Source organism: Podarcis raffonei, chromosome 5, assembly GCF_027172205.1.
Source record: "Podarcis raffonei isolate rPodRaf1 chromosome 5, rPodRaf1.pri, whole genome shotgun sequence".
In the NCBI taxonomy this organism is placed as follows: domain Eukaryota; kingdom Metazoa; phylum Chordata; class Lepidosauria; order Squamata; family Lacertidae; genus Podarcis; species Podarcis raffonei.
Genome location: NC_070606.1, coordinates 80,901,608 through 80,922,602, shown reverse-complemented (window position 1 = coordinate 80,922,602; position 20,995 = coordinate 80,901,608). Strand labels below are relative to the sequence as shown.

Sequence of the window (20,995 nt, the reverse complement as noted above, 5' to 3'; positions counted from 1 at the left end):
TCAAAAACCCACTCTTTAAAGCTGAATTGGAGCAAACAGCTATTCAGGTTTTCTGTGGATTGTTGTTTGCTCCAATTCAGCTTTAAAGAGCAGGTTTTCGTGGGGCAAGCTTCAGAGAAAAACAGTGGGGCCATCAGACAGAGAGTTTTAAAGTGCAGACTGTGCCTGAAAAGTGTGGCGGAAAGGTAAGTGTGGATAAGCCCTAGCTGTTATGGTTCTTATAACTATGTATCCCACTTTACAGAGGATAACACTCTATTTGAAGGGTTGCCTGCGGACAATCCACAATTTGAAGGACTCCTCTATTTGAAGAGTTGTCCCATCCAGTTCTTAAAGTACAGACCCAGAAGAAGGGATGGAAGCAGACAGCTTGAAGTTGCGCCTTAGCAGTTATCTCCTGAGCAGCAAGCACACAAGCCCCACAGCCCCACTGTGGAGGGATGCACAGCCTTTCTAGTTAATTATACAGCAGTTAATTATTCCAAATTTGCATCAACACATATAAATTAGTGTGTGCAAGTTTTATGCACTCCTGCACCCTATTTTGCTCTCTCTTCAGTGGTACACTTCTTCTTTAGCAGGCCTTATGCGGCCACCCTAAGAGTAACTCTCCCGCCTCCTGTTCCCGGCAAGGACTTTGCTTGAGTTGGGTAGCAATTTTGAAGTGAATGGCTATTTAGTTAGTTTAGGAGTGCCCTTTGCTTGGCTAGAAATGTTATCTTTTGTTGTGAAAATCAAACCCCATGACAACCTGGCACAGGTTCATATTTATGTCTATGAGGCTGCAATCTTATACATGCTTAGCTAGGAGTAAGTCCCAGGGCACTCAGTAAGCAGAAGTAGTTCTAGAATTGGGCTGCATAACTTGGAGCTCAAGTTTAGTGCTTAGGTATTTCAGAGGGGGAAGAAACAAGATCCAAACCATAAAAAACTGATCTGTTAAATTTAATAAAGAACCTGCTTTACATCTTGCTTAATTCCATCCAAGATCACTTATTTAATATTTATATATGAAATAGCTTCTAGATCCAATGCACCGACAACCACAATATTTCATCTTTCTTCCTTACTTTCAAAAAATTACCATCTTTTCCACCTGTTTCTCTTTTAATTTAAAAACAAAACAAGGAGGGGTAGTTTTCATCAGCTTATATTTCTCCAGATGTCTTGCGATCTTCCTTCTTATCTGCGTTTCAGGAATTTTGCTTACTACAAAGCTAGGCTTACTGGTTTATAATTTCCTGGAGGACCAGTTCGTTTATTAAATCTAGTTGGACTTTGTTGGCTGGGATTTCCAGCCGGTTCTATTTCTGTATATATCTAGTAGAACAGGATATTTTTCTTTTTCCTGTTTGATCTTACAGAAATTGATTACTTTGACATATTTTGAGATCATTCTCAGGTTGCCTGCACACATGAGATCAATGCAGTCAATATTGTGACCTTACGATCAACAGCATGTAAGACAGGAAACAAGTGGGAAATGTATTGCTAAAATCACAGCTAATTTTAAGCAGTGGCCTTAGATGTCCACCTATTATCTGATTGACATTAGCCTGTTTTTATGGACTTTACACATAAAAGGTTCTGTCCTAAGAGCCTTCTATTGAGCTAGTATGATAGCAAAGATAGCTTCATTCAGACATTTGGTTCTGACCACATGAAGGATCCTGTGATAACATACAGGTCTAGCCTCATCCTCTTGACAACAACACAACTGCCAGCCAGGCCACTGGCTGACACATGAATTGTGTTAGCCTGAATAGGTGCTTCTGTGCATGTAGGGTTTCAAACATGTAAATAAGAGCCCTAGTCAAACAGGGTTCCTGACTGTGTCAGAAACCCTATTCTCATGCAAGACTATTATTGCATTGGCCGGCATATTTGTGATTGTCATGAGAGCTAGCCCCACACATTCCAAAAAGATGTTTCCTTTGTTTGGTACCCACAGATACTGATTGCCTGAATAGGGCTTTGGGGATTTTCCTTGGAGCTGGTTCCCACTTCCAGCTGACACTTGAACATAAGAATGAAAACTTTTAGAAAGCCCTACAACTGAAGTGACCAGCTGAAATGAAATTCCCATCAGTGTCCATGATAGCTCGCATTCCGTCGCATAAATCATCATATTATATTTCAATGCTGCATAGTTTTCATAAGTAGTTTTGGTGAGTTATTGTGCATTTTATGTTAGATTGGGGGAAAGCAAATTGGTACGACAGTTGTAAAGTTTTGTCTTAAGCTCTGCATTGGCTTTCCCCCCTTGCTTTTATTATTTTCTGTAGGATATAAACTTAAACAGCAAATATTTGATGGAGTGTATGACAGAATTCCCCTTGATAACTAGGGCAAGACTGCCCTTGGTCTGAATTTGGTTGGTGTTATGTTTTATGCTGTGCTGTGAGATAATTAGTACCATATGATGGGATAGATGGGAAAGATCACTGCTCCCCTGCAGTGCTTGCTTCTGGAACCTTTTGATAAATTTAAGCATGGCATGAGCCAAAGCATGATTGAGAACACATGGGCTTCTGCTAGCTCAATGCAACCACAAACTTGCAGAGACGCAGAGCAGCATTTCTGAAAATCAGTTGTGTTTTCACTATGCCAAAAATAAAAAATTAGCTGGCCTCTTATTATTTAAATCTGATGTTAAGCTCCAGACCCAAAAGTACTGTTCCCATACTGTGAAAAGTTCACATGCCAACACTCAAACCTGTTCTTCTATGTAGGCTGCCTTTACCAATTGCACTTTAGTACCCATGGCAGCACAGCCAGTATTATAAGAGGGGCACTAATCTGCTGCTCAGAAATAGAATTAAGGACCTTCTCCCATTTTCATGACTAGGAGGGGGGCATTATTTAGCCAGATGTCACAGCTCTGCATGGCCTTACCTTTTCCAATGGGTGCGGATAGCAGCTTCAGTGGATAATTTTCAGAGGGCGAGGAAGTGCAATGTGGGGAAGAGTTAAACCTTCTTCCCCTGATGCCACAGTCCTGACCGGGGCTCTTCTCAATAGCTGCTTTCTGTAAAAGAAATATAGGTTGATAATTCCTATCATGGAACTCCCACATCACCTAAAATGTTTGCTTTAATTGCTAGGGAAATCTTACTTCAGAGCTAGAAACTCCTTGGGAAGGGAGCAGAGGTTCTGTTTCTGTGAGGTGGTTTGGAATGGATCAGAAGTGGAGTGGGTGTGGGTGGGTGGGTGTGTAGTAAACACTGGTGTAAGCAGTTTCCCCATCAGCTGAATCTTTATGCTGCTGCCAAACAGGCACCGTAAGTTGCTTGCTGTTGGCCATTTTGATTAAACTTTAAGCTACTGTGAAACGAACTAAAGGGCTGGTTTCAGCATTACACTTTACACCTATTACTGCCTTTTTCCTGTGATATACTCTGAATCCTGAAGTATATCTGCATATCCTTGTTTGGACTGTTCATATGGACACATAGAGAGAATAAATCCTCATGATCATACATGTCCCAGGTGATTATTTTCATGTTTTATGAATTTATTCCTTTATATGGAAATTTCCGTCTTGCCCTTCAAGAAGCTATGGACATTTTTCTCTGCAAGTTTTGCCTTCTCAGGCAGTTACACTCGGATGGACATTGGCTTCTTGCACTACTGATTACCACCTAGATTAGCATTCTTCTTCTTCTTCTTCTTCTTCTTCTTCTTCTTCTTCTTCTTCTTCTTCTGCTGCTGCTGCTGCTGCTGCTGCTGCTGCTGCTGCTGCTTTCCAGTGCATTTTGGGTTGTTATGCAGTGTTTTAAAGCTGTTCTAAAGACTGGTGTTATGCTCCTGAAAATTGTGGATTTAGAATGAATCAGTTTCCCATGTGCACAGAAACTCTTAAGTACAGTGGTACCTTGGTTCTTGAACTAAATCCATTCCGGGAGTCCATTCGACTCCTGAAACCATTGGAAAACCAAGGCACGGCTTCTGATTGGCTGCAGAAGCTTCCTGCACTCAATTGGAAGCTGTGTCAGATATTCAGCTTCTGGAAAACGTTTGCAAACCGGAACACTTACTTCTGGGTTTGCAGTGTTCTGGAGCCGATTTGTTCAACAACTAAGCTGTTCGAGAACCAAGGTACCACCGTATGCCCAAACATGTGAGTGGGCTTTGACCAGCAAGCAAGGCAGTGAGCTGAAAGCTCTTTTTGTGCCAGGAAACCCCAAGTGGACCCGGTGTGAAAAGGGCTTTTAAGGGCTGCCCACCTTGCCTGGGACTTGGCTTGCACAATTTCAACCAGCGTATGGTTGAAAATGCACAAGTCAAATAAGGGATTGCAGTAGCTGTATTGCACCTTTATTTCTCCAAGAAGATGAATGCAGATGAAATGAGGGCCCTCTTCCCATCCTAGCAGGGACACATCTAAGCCTGAACAATGGTAGTGGTACTTCATACTGTTAGACCATTCCCTGGCCTCTGATTGTGAGTCTTCCATCCCAAAGAAGGGCCAAGGCTTAGATCTGATGCAAGAGAAGTGGATAGCTAAATGCCAGCAATGACATAAGGAGCAAGCAGCAGTCTGAGCAAGGGGAAATATCCACACTTCATCCAGGCTGTTACTTTAAATTCATCCATGCAGCCATTTTCCTGTAGCTTTAGAGCTCTGCCTTTTCTCTTTTGTCTTTCATGGAATGCATTTTCTAACCTTCCTTTGTTAACCTGCAAAGGTCAAATGTGTTCACAATAACCGAATAATCGACTTGCGTACTGCCACAAGGAAAACACAGAAAGGGATACTATGTAAGGTCACCATATGTTGTTGATTTAAAGAAATTCCCCATATTTCAGAGCGTGATGGGTCTCTTATTGTGCAGAGATTTCCTACTGCTTAGGGTATGGCTTGTGATAAATGCTTATCGCAATGCCTGCGGCTTTTATTATTTATTACGTTCCACCTGTTTCCAAAGGTAGTTTCCATACTGTTTATCAGTAATCTGTAATAATAGCCAATATCATGTTTACAAGTGTCTGTGTGTCTGCCTCCTCCCCTTGTATGGCTTTGCCAGCATGGGAGGTTTGGAGATCCCCACAATTCCCTTTTCTTCAGCAATTTTGTATCACCAGCAATCTTGCCTACCTCAGTGCCTACCCCAAGCTCTGGATCATTAACAAACAAGTGAAAAAGCACAGGTCCCAAATACGCTAATCTCAGTTCTATTTGCGTACAGCTACTGTTCTCTTCCCACTGTTTGTTGATCATTTTGCTGGAACGAGATTAAATTCATTGTTGTTGTTTAGTCGTTTAGTCGTGTCCGATTCTTCGTGACCCCATGGCCCAGAGCACGCCAGGCTCTGGTTAAATTCATACAGCCCGATAAAAAGGTTGTTGTTGTTTAGTCATTTAGTCGTGTCCGACTTTTTGTGACCCCATGGACCAGAACACGCCAGGCACTCCTGTCTTCCACTGCCTCCCGCAGTTTGGTCAAATAAAATAAAAAGGTACATAACAGTTAAGGACATTAAGGCCGTATGCATACCATACGTTTAAAGCACACAGCTTCCCCTGGAGAATTCTATGAACTGTTGTTTATGCCTGACAGAGCTATAATTCCCAGCACCTTATAGTTCCCACAGCTTATGTCATGTATATGGCCTTCAATTCTTGCCCACTTCAGAAAGCATATTTTGGTCATTCGGAGCCTTTGGTGAAGAGGCATAGTATAATCACTTGCATTTACAGATGACAGTCATCTTCCTCAATGCCTAATTTAGCTTGGGACATTCATAAAGACGAGTCAGCAGAGATGTTGCTCGAAGAAAGTGAAAGCTGATGAATATGAATGGATGAAATAGTTCTCATCCAGCCTCATTGTTATGGGCTTCAACACCAGTAAGTCCCAGCTAGCATTGTCAGCGGACCATGATGATGGAAACCCAGCCAGATGGGCGGGGTGTAAATAATAAATTAATATATATATTTTAAAAAGCTGTTGTTCAACATCTGGAGGACCTCAGTTTCCCCATTAGAACAGTATTAGACTGTTGTTAAAAGAAGACAAGATTTTGGGATTCACTGGAGCCTTCAAAAATATAAAGAATTAAATGGTCATTTAATCTGCACTGATCCTATCTATCTATCTATCATCTATCTATCTATCTATCTATCTATCTATCTATCTATCATCTATCATCTATCTAATTTTACTTTATTCCCTTACTTTTTCTAGCCATATATGCAGCTCCATCTTGAATAGATTGTTGACTTTACTGCTTCAAAACAGCATCAAATGAAGTTTAATACAAGCTATGGTTGGCATCTCCTGTCTAACTTTTAAGTGGTGGAGGAAAGTCTGGAAAACTATTACATTTTGTGGCCCTTAATCATATACATATTTGGTTATCTTGCGGGTAGCTGTTCCTATGTGAGCTTCTTAAGTCTCAAAGTCACTGATAGAAATAATAGAATCCAGAGTGGAGAAAGCATTACAGAATAATCAAGAACGGCTTTGGACCTTGTGGAATGCCAGGGGAACAGGAAGCACAACTTTCCCAAGAGTCAAGAAAATGTTCTACTTCAGACAATATAGGGAATTCCAGGAATTCCGGGGGGAAAGGAAAAAGGATGAATTTCATCCCTCCTCTCCCATTCAGCAGTGTCCAACGTTGCTCAGACTTGATACGTTTTTGGGGGTCAAACTATATGTGATTTTAAACATCTCATTAGGAAGCTGTTTCCTAGTTCTGCTGGATCTCTCAGCGGCCTTTGACACCATCGACCATAACATCCTTCTGGACCGTCTAGAGGGGCTGGGAGCTGGGGGCACTGTCATACAGTGGTTCCGCTCCTTCCTCCTGGGCCATGTCCAGAAAGTGGTGGTGGGGGATGAGTGTTCAGACCCCTGGGCTCTCACTTGTGGGGTGCCTCAGGGTTCTGTCCTCTCCCCCATGCTTTTTAATATCTATATGAAGCCGCTGGGAGAGATCATCAGGGGGTTTGGACTGGGTGTTCATCAGTATGCAGATGACACCCAGCTCTACCTCTCCTTTAAATCAGAACCAGTGAAGGCGGTGAAGGTCCTGTGTGAGTGCCTGGAGGCGGTTGGAGGATGGATGGCGGCTAACAGATTGAGGTTGAATCCTGACAAGACAGAAGTACTGTTTTTGGGGGACAGGGAGCGGGTTGGTGTGGGGGATTCCCTGGTCTTGAATGGGGTAACTGTGCCCCTGAAGGACCAGGTGCGCAGCCTGGGAGTCATTTTGGACTCACAGCTGTCCATGGAGGCGCAGGTTAACTCTGTGTCCAGGGCAGCTGTCTACCAGCTCCACCTGGTACGCAGGCTAAGACCCTACCTGCCCGCGAACTGTCTCGCCAGAGTGGTGCATGCTCTAGTTATCTCACGCTTGGACTACTGCAACGCGCTCTACGTGGGGCTACCTTTGAAGGTGACCCGGAAACTGCAATTAATCCAGAATGCGGCAGCTAGACTGGTGACTGGGAGTGGCCGCCGGGACCACATAACACCGGTTCTGAGAGATCTGCATTGGCTCCCAGTACGTTTCCGAGCACGATTCAAAGTGTTGGTGCTGACCTTTAAAGCCCTAAACGGCCTCGGTCCTGTATACCTGAAGGAGCGTCTCCACCCCCATCGTTCAGCCCGGACACTGAGATCCAGCGCCGAGGGCCTTCTGGCGGTTCCCTCATTGCGAGAAGTGAGGCTACAGGGAACCAGACAGAGGGCCTTCTCGGTAGTGGCGCCCGCCCTGTGGAACGCCCTCCCATCAGATGTCAAAGAGATAAATAATTACCTGACATTCAGAAGACATCTTAAGGCAGCCCTGTTCAGGGAAGTTTTTAATATGTAACGCTGTACTGTTTTTAACACTGATTGGGAGCCGCCCAGAGTGGCTGGGGAAACTCAGCCAGATGGGCGGGTTATAAATAAAAAAATTATTATTATTATTATTATTATTATTATTATTATTATTATTTTATTTTTTAAAAAAAACAAACGATAATAATAGCATGTGGGGTGCAATTTTCATCAGAACCACAATATGCAGAAAGGGGAGACTTAACCCTTTCACAACTCACCATGGTCCCAACAAAAATCACTCTCACCAGTCACCACACTGCTATCACAGACCCGGGGGGGGGAATGCTCCCATTGGCACCAGTGGGAGCTTTTTCTCTGGGACTAATGCCATTTTTCAGGGATGGTTTTCAGCGGTAGTAAGGCTGCGGCAAAAAGCATTAAACCTCAGGTTCCTGTGTGCTTAGGTCATTGTGATCTACCCACTATTTAAAATGCTAAAAAAATACAAACTGATGGTCTTTCTCCACAGATTTCATGCTAAACACATTGTGGCTCAGTTTTTCTAGCACACTATCTTCTACTATTTATTGGTGGGGTGGTCTGCTCCCGAGTCAGGAATGGGGAACAGACAGACAGGACTGAACAAAGGGATAGCTCTACCCAATCTACTGTAATTTATCATGGTGTCTGAACACAGCCACACAGACTCATGTGGATCTCCCTTTGATACTGTGGTGAGGATGAGTTCGTCCTTGCATTTTTTATTTTTATTTTGGAAGAAAATTACTTCTGAATATAGTAGATGTGAGTTAAAAGATAGATATCAGAGACTGCCAAATCTATGTTTCATTTGTATGTGTGTGTGTGTTTTTTTTAAATGAAATGAAATTTGCAGATTCTGGCTTGTGGTTTCTGATTTGTTTCATGTGAATGAACGTTTTGTTTGGGCTAGTACCACGAAATAGATGCCACATAAATACGTTTCTTCTGTGTCTCACTGTGGTTCTGTTCAATGACAAAATGGAAGATTCTTCTTCAATTAACAATTACTAAAAATAAAAAAGACCACGATGACAGCTGCAGGTTTTAAAGTAAAGCTACAAATTATGTTTAAACTGGAGGATGTGTTTTTAGGCCTCAAAGTGCCTATTAGTTAACATAAATTAAGAAGCTTTTTAATCATGGAACCCACTGATTAAACAATAGCCAACAGTGAACAGTGGTTAACCAAGTATACTTTAGTAAGCAAGATTGTGAATTCAAACTGAATGCAGATTTATTTATTTATTTATTTATTTATTTAAGAAAGATCAGGTGGAAAAGATTCACACTTGTCGAAGAAGCGAGTGTGTTGTGTACAACTCATTTGAAAGCTAAGGAATCTGCTTAAAAAGCTAGTCCTTGTGGACTAGGCATATAAATATAAGGCATGAGATAAACCAAAAAACCAGATATATAATTTATAATACTTAAAATATGCCTACCGTTGGACTTAATACTTTTTGCAGCAACAGAAGATAAAAGAATCTGGCAGTCTCCTCCTCCTCTTGTAGTTTCATTGCCCGGCAGTTGTTTGGGTGTTCAGTACTGCCAATGTGATGGTTTGTCACCTATGACGTTCTGCAAACACTATTCTGAGGAGATAGCTAAACAAACGTTGGCTTGTCCATTTGGGCCAAAGTGACAGCACACTGAGAGATCTATCCATTTCTGCATGACCTCAGAAATTTAGATGCACTTAAGACACGAGAGAAACTGCTGGTGTTTATTATGAAGTAAAAAAGAAGACTTTCTAGTTTGTATGCAACCATGAAGTGGTACGTCCAAACAGTGGGTTGCATCTAGAGTTCCGTGTAGACAGGAACATGACCTTCTTATTTATTATCCATAAGAAGGACTTGTCCTTGCATGTATGGTCATTTTCTAACATACAAATGAAATTTCATAGTAAAGAATGAAAAGTATGTGTGTGCAGGGCTCAGAATCACATCCCTAATGTTTGTTATGGATTTGTTAAGTTTGTTGGCGGATGTTACCTTACCACACCCCTCCGTAGGGATGAATTTTATAACATGCCATAACACCACAGTACTAGGTATCAGCGAAGAGTACAAGCCTTAAGTGTAAAATAATCATGCTTAGGTTTCCATTAAATAATAACAGCTGATGCTAATGACATGTATTTCCTCCCCAGATACCGTCAGAAGTTGTGTAGCAAAGTTGTTCTTCAGCTGTCCCCTGAAAGGACATTACTGCCTGTACAGTAAATCCAGTTTTACTCTCATCAGTCAACAGCCTCAGCTTTGGATCCACATCATGTTTCTCTTTCAGCAGGTGTGTGCAATATGTACGTATCCATAGTGGCACTTTTATCATTTAAAGGTTCCCCCCACCCCACCCCCAACTAAAGTCTAAATTATTATCTCTTTGGAGATGCTGTTGACCCTTATCACTGTTGTTGTGAGGTGAGTATTATTATTCTGGGTTTGCATTTACTGGGGCCCTGATACTAACCGGGGTCATTGCTAACTATGCTTTCCTTGTAAGGCAGAATTTGGAAAGGGCTTCCAAATTGACGTTTTGCAAGGAACTTTGGTCCTTGTATTAACCACAGTTGGCATTGGTCTAGCACGAAACCATTAATACCAACAGGGCAATGGATGGGGAATTGCACCAGAAATGGGGGCAGGTTATTGATTTGCAATCTACATTTTTCAGGGAACCAGTGTTATGTCTGCCTCAGACTTCTAGAATTGTCATTATTGTGATTTTTCGTCTGCTAATAATGCTGTTTAACATGCCTTTAGCTTTAACTGTACTGTATGCTGCTTCTGGTGGTTTGGGTTTTTATTTTATTTTAATTATTTCGCAACATTTTACTCGATTTTGCAATCATGCTGGAAAAGGATAAAGACCGACTAAATTGCTTTTGCATGCAAGTTGTAATAATATGGAAAATGTGGCCCATTTCAAACAATGTTAATGTTCTTGACGGATTTTCTTTTTACCATGTGATGATTCCAGCTCTCATATTTTGACTCCTATCTACACAATAGTCTAAATACAGTATGAATAACAGGCAGTGCAAATGAAAAGCAAAACACAGCTCAGTATCAGTATCCCATTCCCACTGAAGGGAAAGGCAGTGTGCAGGAAGAGAGCCAGTCTGCGCATTAGTCCAGGAATCCCAACCCAATTTCAGTGCTGTCAAATTTCATTTTATTCTTACATATCCTAATTCAGAGACAAATAATCAAGACACAAAGGCACCAGAGGAAGGAGGCGTTGTCCTCCCCCGCCCCCCACAACACCCCACTGCAGATCACAATATTCCTCTGAAGCGCACACGCACACACACACACACACATATATATATATATTAAAATACATTGCATTTCGTCAATTTATAATGTGGTGATATACATACCCACTCTGATGCAAGGTCTGTTAAGTTCAATAGTACTTAATCCCCAGCAAGGGAAATATGTAAGCTCCACTGAACCCATTGGGACTTACTTCTGAGTACAGGATTGTGCCGTAAATCTTCAATATAGCAAAGAGAAGACCGTACAATCTTGCTTTGAATCTCTTCCACTCACCCATGCGCACAAATTTGTTTGCCTCTCTGCCACCGAAATTGCACCCCATAGAGATGTTTTCTCTGACATGGGGCTGTCCCCACCTCAAATGGTGGGTTGCTTTTTGCGGGGTCGCGTGCAGCCCCTCAATCCTACACGATCCCCGGCAATTCACCCTGGCTTCACCTCCCCAAGCTGGATACCTGGAGACTAACCTCAGACAGCTAACCAATCCCAGTTGGGTGTGTTGCCAGGGGAGTTGATCAGGTAGGGTTTGGACCGCCCTTCACTCACAATAGAGGGTTGAACTTACCTGGGAGTCCTCAGTCAGCTCCAGAGCTTCTCCCACCCTGCCCCCTCTCAGTTTACACCTTCTTTTTGCAGGTTAACCTCTTCTTTACAGGTATGAGGGCACTGCTATGGTCATTGATGGTTGCTGTTGAAGACCGGGAAGGAATTTCCCTGCATTGGCAGGTTTTGCCTTCCCCATAGCAAAACATCGCAACAAAGGCGGTTTCAGGCCTTGGGTGGAATCCTTTAGTCTATCTTTTCTAAATGGGGGGGTGTGAAGCGATGACCCACGCCCCCCCCCTGCGGCGGCGATCCCAGGGTTCACTGTTAAAGGGGTTGTGTGGAAGGGAGTCACTGGCCATACACTGTTAGGTTGTCAGTGCTCTCCCCTGCATTGCGGCGAAATGGGGGGTGGGCTCTCTGCTTGAACATACGTTTTCCAGAGCCAGCCCAATCCCCACACAGTTTGGATAACCCTGCTGTCCCCCAGATCCCCGGACGGGGGTTGGGAGGGATAAATGCCCAATGCCTAAGCCAAGGTCTCCCTACATCTGAAAGTTTAATAAAGTTGTGGCCAATTTTAATCCCATAACAGGTTGTCATGAGTCATTATTCCTCTTGGGGGTTGCCTGGGGTTGGGGGGTCTCTGCCTGGCCACGCAAAGTTATAGCTGGCATTTATTTACGTTGTGCAGTGTTTAATAACATGACCTGTTCACCAGGTATTTGAATCTAGAAAGCATGGGGCACAGAAACTGAAAGCTTCTTTTCCTCTTGGAAGCTCTTCACAGCCTTCTCCTTCCTCCTTAATTACACCTGCCCGTCACTACTGTTGACACTCCTGTCAATCACAAATTGACACTCCTGCCATTCACAACTCCTGCTATTGAGCTGTGGCATGTCTATTATGCTTGGCCAAAGCTGAAGAAACAGGACTAGCAGGAATCCCAAGAGCACCAATCGGCAGGTAGCTTAACACCCATTGGAACATTTCCATTTGCATTTATGTACTATGGCAATGATTCAGCAAAACTTTCAAGTTGCACGCTTCCTTTGAGCGTCTCATCTATTTACAGTTAACCGGAGGCTAAAAACTGAATGTTTATTTAGATAATTGTGTGCACTCTGTCAAAGGTCCCACAGAAGCAGTCTCTGAGACATCAGAAAATATATTTCTTGCCCCAGGCGGATTTAAGAAGCCAAGGGTAGGAGAAACTTGTGGTATCGGTGTTAAGGATATGGAACTACATCAGTAGAGAAACTGAAGTAAGGGCTGAAGCATCTGAGTGAATCTGAACAGAATAGAGAATTAATTGAATCAAATAAAGGAAATAAAGAATATTAAAAGGAAGTGTATATTGGAGGAGCTAATGGGGAAAGAATGTTGAATGGGGGGGGGCGGAATGCAAGGAGCAAAGACACCATTGATGAATGAAGCTACTATACTCCAGCAAGTTCACTGAAGAATAAGGTTAAAACCTGGTCTTGGGGAAAATAAGGTGAAATAGTTAAATACAGATGAAAATCAGCACTGAGGAAAACATGATAACAGATGGGAGTAAGCCATGTATTAACAATACAGTGGTACCTTGGGTTACATACACTTCAGGTTACATATGCTTCAGGTTACAGACTCTGCTAACCCAGAAATATTACCTCAGTTAAGAACTTTGCTTCAGGATGAGAACAGAAATTGTGCTCCGGCGGCACGGTGGCAGCAGGAGGCCCCATTAGCTAAAGTGGTGCTTCAGGTTAAGAACAGTTTCAGGTTAAGAATGGACCTCCGGAATGAATTAAGTACTTAACCTGAGGTACCACTGTATTGAATTTAGAAGACTGAAGGTAAACACAGTGGAAAAGAAAACATTTTTTTTTAAATTTTGGGTTAATAATTGTACTGCAGTCGCTGTGCCACATTGGTTTCCCTTTATTCTGTAACTTCCTGGGAGTTATAATTTTTATCTTTTTTTAAATGACAGGGCATAACAGTATCACCCTGTTGCTTTCAGTTACAGTCTGGTTTCAGATTCAGGTTTTATGTACTGTATAGTGTAGGTCGCTTGAATCAATTATAATGTGTTGAGGACGGGGTTGCCATGCCTGCCTGTACCTCGGCTTCCTTAGCCTAAGCCTCAGAAAGACATGAGAAGGGGAAAAGTTTAAATTATCCATTGTCCCACTGCTCTCTCCCTGATACAGAAATTATTAGGATTGTTTCTTTTGCTCTCAACTCTGAGAGTTTTGGGAAGTCACCAAATAATTAACTGGGTTGCATGTCAGAACTTTACTAACCTGTATTTTGTATTAATTGTCAGATTGTGGGGGGGAAACACTGTTCATGACGCTTTCTTCTTTCAATATTGCCCAGCAGAGTTTGTTCCCAGAAGCTTTGTCCATGCAAAATAATTCTGTACAAGCCTTGAAAGCGTTGTGGGAGAAAACCCAGCTGAAGGGAACACACAGCTTTGAAACTGCAATGGTTCAGTCTACATTTCCACACCAAAAGGTATTTCTCTTTCCTCCCCACCCCCAGTGAGCATTCATGAGGGTATGATGTGCATATTACTATATGATAGATCAGTGCAGTAACCACCAAATCTGGACAGAGAGATCAAATCAATGCTGCTCCTCAGGATCATAGTGAAATTTTAGTGGACCATTGGCTGTGGAGTTTATATGCGAATGCTAGAAGCCTCTGAGACAAGATGGGCTTCTTGAAGCATTGAATTCAAGTACTCCAAAGCTGAAAATTCATGGTTGTAAATAAGAGCGTGGATATAATCAAAACTGAGGAAATCAACTGAGGGGGGAATCAATGGATGCTGTTATCCCTAGATATGAACTCCCTAGAAAGGACAGAGAAGTACTGGGAGTGGTGTGGCGAAGCATGTTAAGAGGGTATAAAATCCAGATAAAGTAGAAAACTTGAAGGGACATAGCATACATTTCGTTTCACATCTTCGCAAATATAAAACTGGGAACAGAAAGGTGTTACTTTTAACAGCACCACATAGGAGAGGGCACAGTCTCTTTCTCTGCTTCATGGGTAGCTAATCTTGCATGTGGACTTTTTTTTTTTTTTTGTTATTTAGTGCAAATGTATTATTTCCCTCAACCTCCTAGACACACCGTTATTTTGATCACCTTTTGGAGACTGAAAAGGAGGGGAAACATATGGGTTTGTCCAGAATGATAAAGGCTATCCTTTTGTGAAGTACACTTGTCTTGGTCATTTGTCTGACTAACCTAATGAACTTTTGCAAATATGTACTTTTATATAGACACATATATGTGAGCTTGCATGCAGAGCTTGTCTCTGATGGGATGCGTCCGGGGAGACGGGGGCATTTGGCAGGCCCCCAGCTGGCTCTAGCCACCAGCCAGCAGCCGGGCAAACTCTGGTTCCCGGAACAGCATTAATCAGCGACTCGAGCCTCCGAAACGTTCAGAAGCTGAACACACTCTTACCAGCAGAGTGAATAAATCTTCACAACGGAAGTGGTGGACAGAGACATGTATAAGCATTATTCACAGGCGTTTATTCAGCATAGTTCAGGAACAAAGGAAAATACATGTCTGCTTCCCTTCGTGTCCAAGCAAAAAAAAAAAAAAGCAATATAGCAAAAGCAATATACAAAATGGAAGTTCCCAGCAAGCCTGTGCTGGAAGTAAACAGGCATGTGACACACAACAGTCATGCCTGTTCCTTTTACGGTGGGACGGAACTATATCCTAACAGTCTCCTTTTTAATTTTTGCACAGTCTCTTGTTTTTAAATGCTGTTCAGAGGTAAGTTGCCTTTGATCATTTAGCCTTCATGGCTAAAACCAATCCATAGGCCCATCCTCCATGACTGGGGCATAGTGGCAGAGGACATTAGAACATAAGAAGAGCCTCGTGGATCAGGCCAGTGGCCCATCTGTTCCAGCATCCTGTTCTCACCAAGATGCCTATGGGAAGCCTGCAAACAGAATCTGAGCTCAGCAGCATGCTGAGAGCAACAGGCATCAGAACTATACTGCCTCTGACAGTGGAGATGGAACATAGTCATATCTTCTATGAATTCATCCAAGTTGGTGGCCCTCGCTATTTTTGGCAGGAGCGAATCCCATAGTTTTACTGTTTGAAGAAACTGTTAGGATATTTCCGTTCCACCTTAAAAGGGAGCAGGATGTTTGTGTTACAGCCTGCGTATTTCCTGTCTCACAGGATGTTTCTGTTGTCAGTTGCTTTCGTTTCTTTCTTGTTGCCTGAGCAGCCGAAGCAGACGGTCATGGATTCTTTCTTCTGACCAACGCTGAATAAACTGTAAATATGCTCTCCTGCTGTGCATCTTCTGCTGTGTGAATTCTGCTGATAGAGTGTGCACCAGTCCAAGAATGTGGCAATCTAAATTCTTGAGGCTTCGTGTCGCTGATTGCTGATATTGCCTGTCTACGGGAGATCGATGGATCGTCCGGCAGGAGCTTGGGGGCTCAGATGGACTTTGTCTCCCTGGCAGTATCCCAACAGAAACATGTTCTTTGGTCTACTCTGAATCTTCCAGCATTCAGGTTAATTTGATATCTCCAAGTTCTCAAGGACTGCCTCTCCCCATATGAACCAACCCGGACCATGTGACCATCATATGAAGCCCTTCTTCATGTGCTCCCTCCACAAGAGGTCCAGGGGGTGGCAACACAAGAACAGGCCTTTTATGCTGTGGCTCCCCATTTGTAGAATGCTCTCCCCGGGGAGGCTCGCCTGGCGCCTTCATTACATATCTTTAGGCTCTAGGCAAAGTGTACCTCTATAACCAGCCTTTAGCTAGTTAAACCTTCTATGACCTTTTAAATGTGGGAGGGTTTTTTGGTTCGTTTTTTTATATATTTTGTTTTCTCATTTTGTATTTATCTGTTGTGAACCACCCTGTTTTCTTCAGATGATGGGCAGTATACAAATTTGAATAATAATTCTATTAATAATAATAAAGTGGGGGGGACTTTTCTCTGTCCACTATCCATGCCATGAATACTTTTATACACTTCTATCGTATTGCTTAAACCAAGTTTAATATGTTTCTGAACTTGTCGTTGCTTGCATTGATGTCCTCTGTGCTGTTTTTTGAAAGGTCGTTGAGTTTTGTCCCTAATCCCTTGCACATGCAATTGATATCTGGATGGAAAATGAAAATGCTACTTGGCTTTTGCTCTTATTTACAAAAAGAGAGAGAATAGCTGCCTTTTGCAAATTCACATAATTGTGGGCTATGGCACTGACTCTGCAGGGGTAATGATTTGTGTATGCTCTGTCCTGTCAGCCTTTGCCCTTTAAAAATATCCCTGCTTCAAAGCAATTGCAATTTCAAAGATGGCAAAGAATTCTGTTTCGAAGCAAAGCAAAAGATTTCTGGTCAAAGCTATTAGCCTTTAACTGGGGTTCACGCAAGTGACCAGTATGGATTTTTAAAAAAATGTAATTGAAGTAAGTCTTAACTACCTACAATTTTCTTAAAAAAATAGAAAAACTGCACACAAACACACACACATATGCACAACCCTAACTTAAAATTGCATAGTTGGAAATCAAGCAAGGAGAGATGCTTTTCTAAAACTTTCACTGACAGAAAAGATCAAAAAAACATGAAGACCAGAAAATAGCAACTTTTGTCTGAATGAGGCTAAACTGCTATAGGATTGACCATCACATTCAAAAATAGTAATTTAAGTCCTCCCAATGTCCCCACAAATTGAACAAAAATGCTGTAAATAAAAAAATGTGTTTTTTTACAAACAAGAGACTCACTTTGTGTCCAGAGCTGCTTACTTACACAAAAACGCAGTGAAATAAAAAGCAAACAGCAAAACTTCTCAGGGAACAAGCATACTCCTAATGCCATGTTGGGACATTTTTGAAGCAGTCCTCACTCCTCCAATCCCAACTTTCCAGCTGTGCTGGAAAGGCCTCATGACAAGAGATGGGAGTAGACGCATTCGACGTGGGACTGAATTTAAAGCAATCAGATCAAGTCACATGTTTTCTCTGCTTAGAAAAAGTTTGGGTGGGGTTTCCTTTGATGAGAAGTATAAAATAGGACAAAGAAATAATGTGTGGCTTTGAGTTTTTGAGGGGAGGAATAAAAAAAACCCTTTGCATTCTTATTGAGAGGACTGGAGTATCTTTGGAAATCTCCGTGAAAGAGATTTTATTATATTTGCTTCTAAACATTTGACTGAGTTCCATGAGTTAGTAGTAGTAGTAGCTGCTGCTACCAGGCCTAAGACAAGGCTGTAGTATTTGTCATAGGACGTGGGTGGTGCTGTGGTCTAAACCACTGAGCCTCTTGGGCCTGCCAACCAGAAGGTCAGCGGTTCGAATCCCCACAACGGAGTGAGCTCCCGTTGCTCTGTCCCAGCTCCTGCCCACCTAGCTGTTCGAAAGCACACCAGTGCAAGTAGATAAATAGGTACCGCTGCGGCAGGAAGGTAAATGGTTTTTTCCATGGGCTCTGGCTTCCATCACGGTGTCCCGTTTCAGTCTAGTCCTGCTGGCCACATGACCTGGAAAGCTGTCTGTGGACAAATGCCGGCTCCCTCGGCGTAAAAGCGAGATGAGCGCCAGAACCCCGTAGTCACCTTTGGCAGGACTTAAGCATCCAGGGGTCCTTTACCTTTTTTTTTTTTTACCTTTACTAGCCTACAAAGCCTTGAATGGCTTGGGACTCAAGTGTTTGCTTTCCCCAGTATCACCCATCTCAGGACCTACAATCAGCAGTGGAAGCTCTGTTGGTGGAATGAGTGTTGCCTGGTTGGCACTGACCTATGGCAGAGCTTCCCCAGTGGCATTTCCCAGTTTGTGGAAATCATCCCTGGTGAGTTGTCTCCCCCCCCTCTCTTGATTATTAGCATCCAGGAGGAACTAAAAAACTTTCCTATTCACCCATACATTTAATGAGTAAATCTAGGAATCTGAAGGATGGTGTTCTCTGCAACCTTGCAAGTACTAGTTGTGAACCTGCTGCCATTTACATTTTTTTGAAATATGTTATTTATTGTTTTCATTTTATTTTCCTACTTCGTTGTTTTCCATCCTGGGAAGGGTGGGACAGAAGTCTAATAAATAAAATAGTAGTAGTTTTATCATAATTTTAAAAATCTTTCCTGCCCTTTCTTCAAAAAGCATCCATTTCTACTCCACTCCTTCATTTTATCCTGCAAAGTTGGTTAGACTGAGAGATAATGAGCTGACCATGGTCACCCAGTAAACTTTATATCTGAGCAAAAATTTGACCAAGGATTGTCCTTTTCCTAGTTTAATATCATGCTAATATGCTAAGCCTTGTTTAGCGTTCACCACCCTGGGTCTTAACCCAACAGGATATTGGGAAAGAAGCTTCTTCACTTTTTTCCTGCTGCTTTCAGCTCAAAATCACACACACCCCAGTGATGCTTTGATCTGCTAGATCTTCCCTTTAACTTTGGGTAAAGTATAGATAGCAAAACAGGATGGGGAGAGGGATTTGGAGCTGGAAAGTGACGAGTGGAAAGGTCTCACAGTCTTCCCTTCCTTACTCCCCGATCCACAGCCTACCCAAGCTCATTTTGGCTTTTAAACAATGCAGAAAGTTGAGGGTGGCACTCTGCGTAATGTGTAGTTTGAGCTTTAGAGACACAGCACTTGACTGAGGGAACCACCAAGAGAGAGGAAAGTGCTTAGGAAAGTGAAATCCTTCTTGGCCAGAATTCTAATACATCATGCAAAATTCCCCAAAGACATTGAACACGCAGCAACAGCAAGTGCTATTGCTCTCAAATGTATTAGTTGCATAATCATATTACGAGCAGGACAAGGGCTCATAAGAAAGACGAACAAGCTTGTCCTGTTGCTGACGTTCTGTAAAAATATGTGCTGAGTCTCCTTATCGCTGCAGCCATCTCGTTTTTGCAGAACTGGAGCATGCTAATCCCTCGTAGAAAACTTTGGAAGCTCCTTCTACCTCCTCTGTTTGCCAGCTGAGCTTCTGAAGGGTGGGCTTTGCGTCTTTTTTAAAAAAAACAAAAACCTTCATGGCTATTTTCTCTTACTGGGAATTCCCTGATGCTGAGGAAGCAGGAGGAAGCCTATCACAAGCTGGCTATTGCTGAAAGTTGCATATCTTCATCCTACGAAAGACGAGCCAAAACTAGAGCCAAAAGTTAGAGCCAAAGTAGAGCTGAAAGCAGAAAACTTGTCGGTTTCAATGCAGTTCAGCTTCAATTATGTACAAAGCTGGGGACACAGAGGATGTTTTAGAAAACAAACAGAGTGCTGGAAGTTAGTGCTGACCCTCACCTCCCATCTTGCCTCCTTCCAGTTGGAGTAATTTCCAGTAATTGTCAGAGCCCAGCAGTGAGACTATCAGGGCAGGACTTTGGGGCAGAATGACCAGGAGGATACTCCATCCTAATCAGGTTCATTGCCTTCACTGTGACTTACTTCCAAGTAAGGAAGTCTGGGATTGCAGCCTTAGTCCTATTGATTTCTACAGTGTTCCACAGCATAGCTGTCAACTTTTCCCTTTTCTTGTAAGGAATCCTATTTGGAATACGGGAATTTCCCTTTTAAAAAAGGGAACAGTTGACAGCTATGTTGCACAGGCTTAAGAGCCAGAGTATTGACTTAAATGTTTTGTGCTTTGTAGGGTAAATAACTAGGCCCAGAGAGTCTCAGGTGTGATGAGATGCAATTTTCATGTAAGCTCTCCAAGAGAACATCTGGACTACATCAAAGATTTTGCAAAGATTAGATCTGTACCTATGTGCTTCTGATATGAATCTGATCTCCCCCACTCCCTGTGGTTTGTAGAGCATTTGCCGTCAGTCTGCAGGGATGCATGAATATGTGCACTGCAGGTATGGAGACAATCATGCAGACAGTGAGGCATGTGCAGTCTGCATGCCACTGTTAATGCTGACAGCATGAAGTTCTTCAGTCCCACATCATTCCTGCTTCTAGGGTTACCAATTTCTGCTGCTCCTCATAGTGCCGTAGAAACACACTGCTGTTTACGAAGGATATTGACAAGCTAGAACTTGTGCAGAGCAGGACGACAGAGGTGATGAAGGGTCTGGAAATCAAGCCTTTCCAGGAATGGTTGAGAGAGTATGCTTAGCCTGGGGAAGAGAAGACTGAGAAGTGATATAATAGTCATCTTCAAACACCAGAAAGGCTGTTACATGGAAGACGGAGCAAGCTTGCTTCCTGTTGCTCCAGAGTGTAGGACCTAAACCAGTGGATTCAAATTACAGGAGGGGAAATTCTGAATATACATTAGGAAGAACTTTCTGGTGATAAGAGCTGTTTGACAGTGGATGTCAGGTGTCCACGCAGGAGC

The 20,995-nt window shown here is 42.6% G+C and overlaps 1 protein-coding gene across 7 annotated transcripts in view; it reads left to right on the top strand.

The window, feature by feature from the left end:
* The window catches only part of VEPH1 (ventricular zone expressed PH domain containing 1), a 124,245-nt gene that overhangs the window by 77,858 nt on the left and 25,392 nt on the right, over positions 1-20,995 (top strand). For 5 of the 7 annotated variants that reach the window (XM_053390360.1, XM_053390361.1, XM_053390359.1 and 2 more), the window contains 2 exons: positions 9,970-10,109; positions 14,012-14,149. In XM_053390360.1, coding sequence (XP_053246335.1) covers positions 9,970-10,109; positions 14,012-14,149 — 278 coding nt within the window. Of the gene's footprint in view, positions 1-9,969; positions 10,123-14,011; positions 14,150-20,995 lie in introns of those variants that run through there. The other 2 variants (XM_053390363.1, XM_053390364.1) reach the window with 2 other exon arrangements.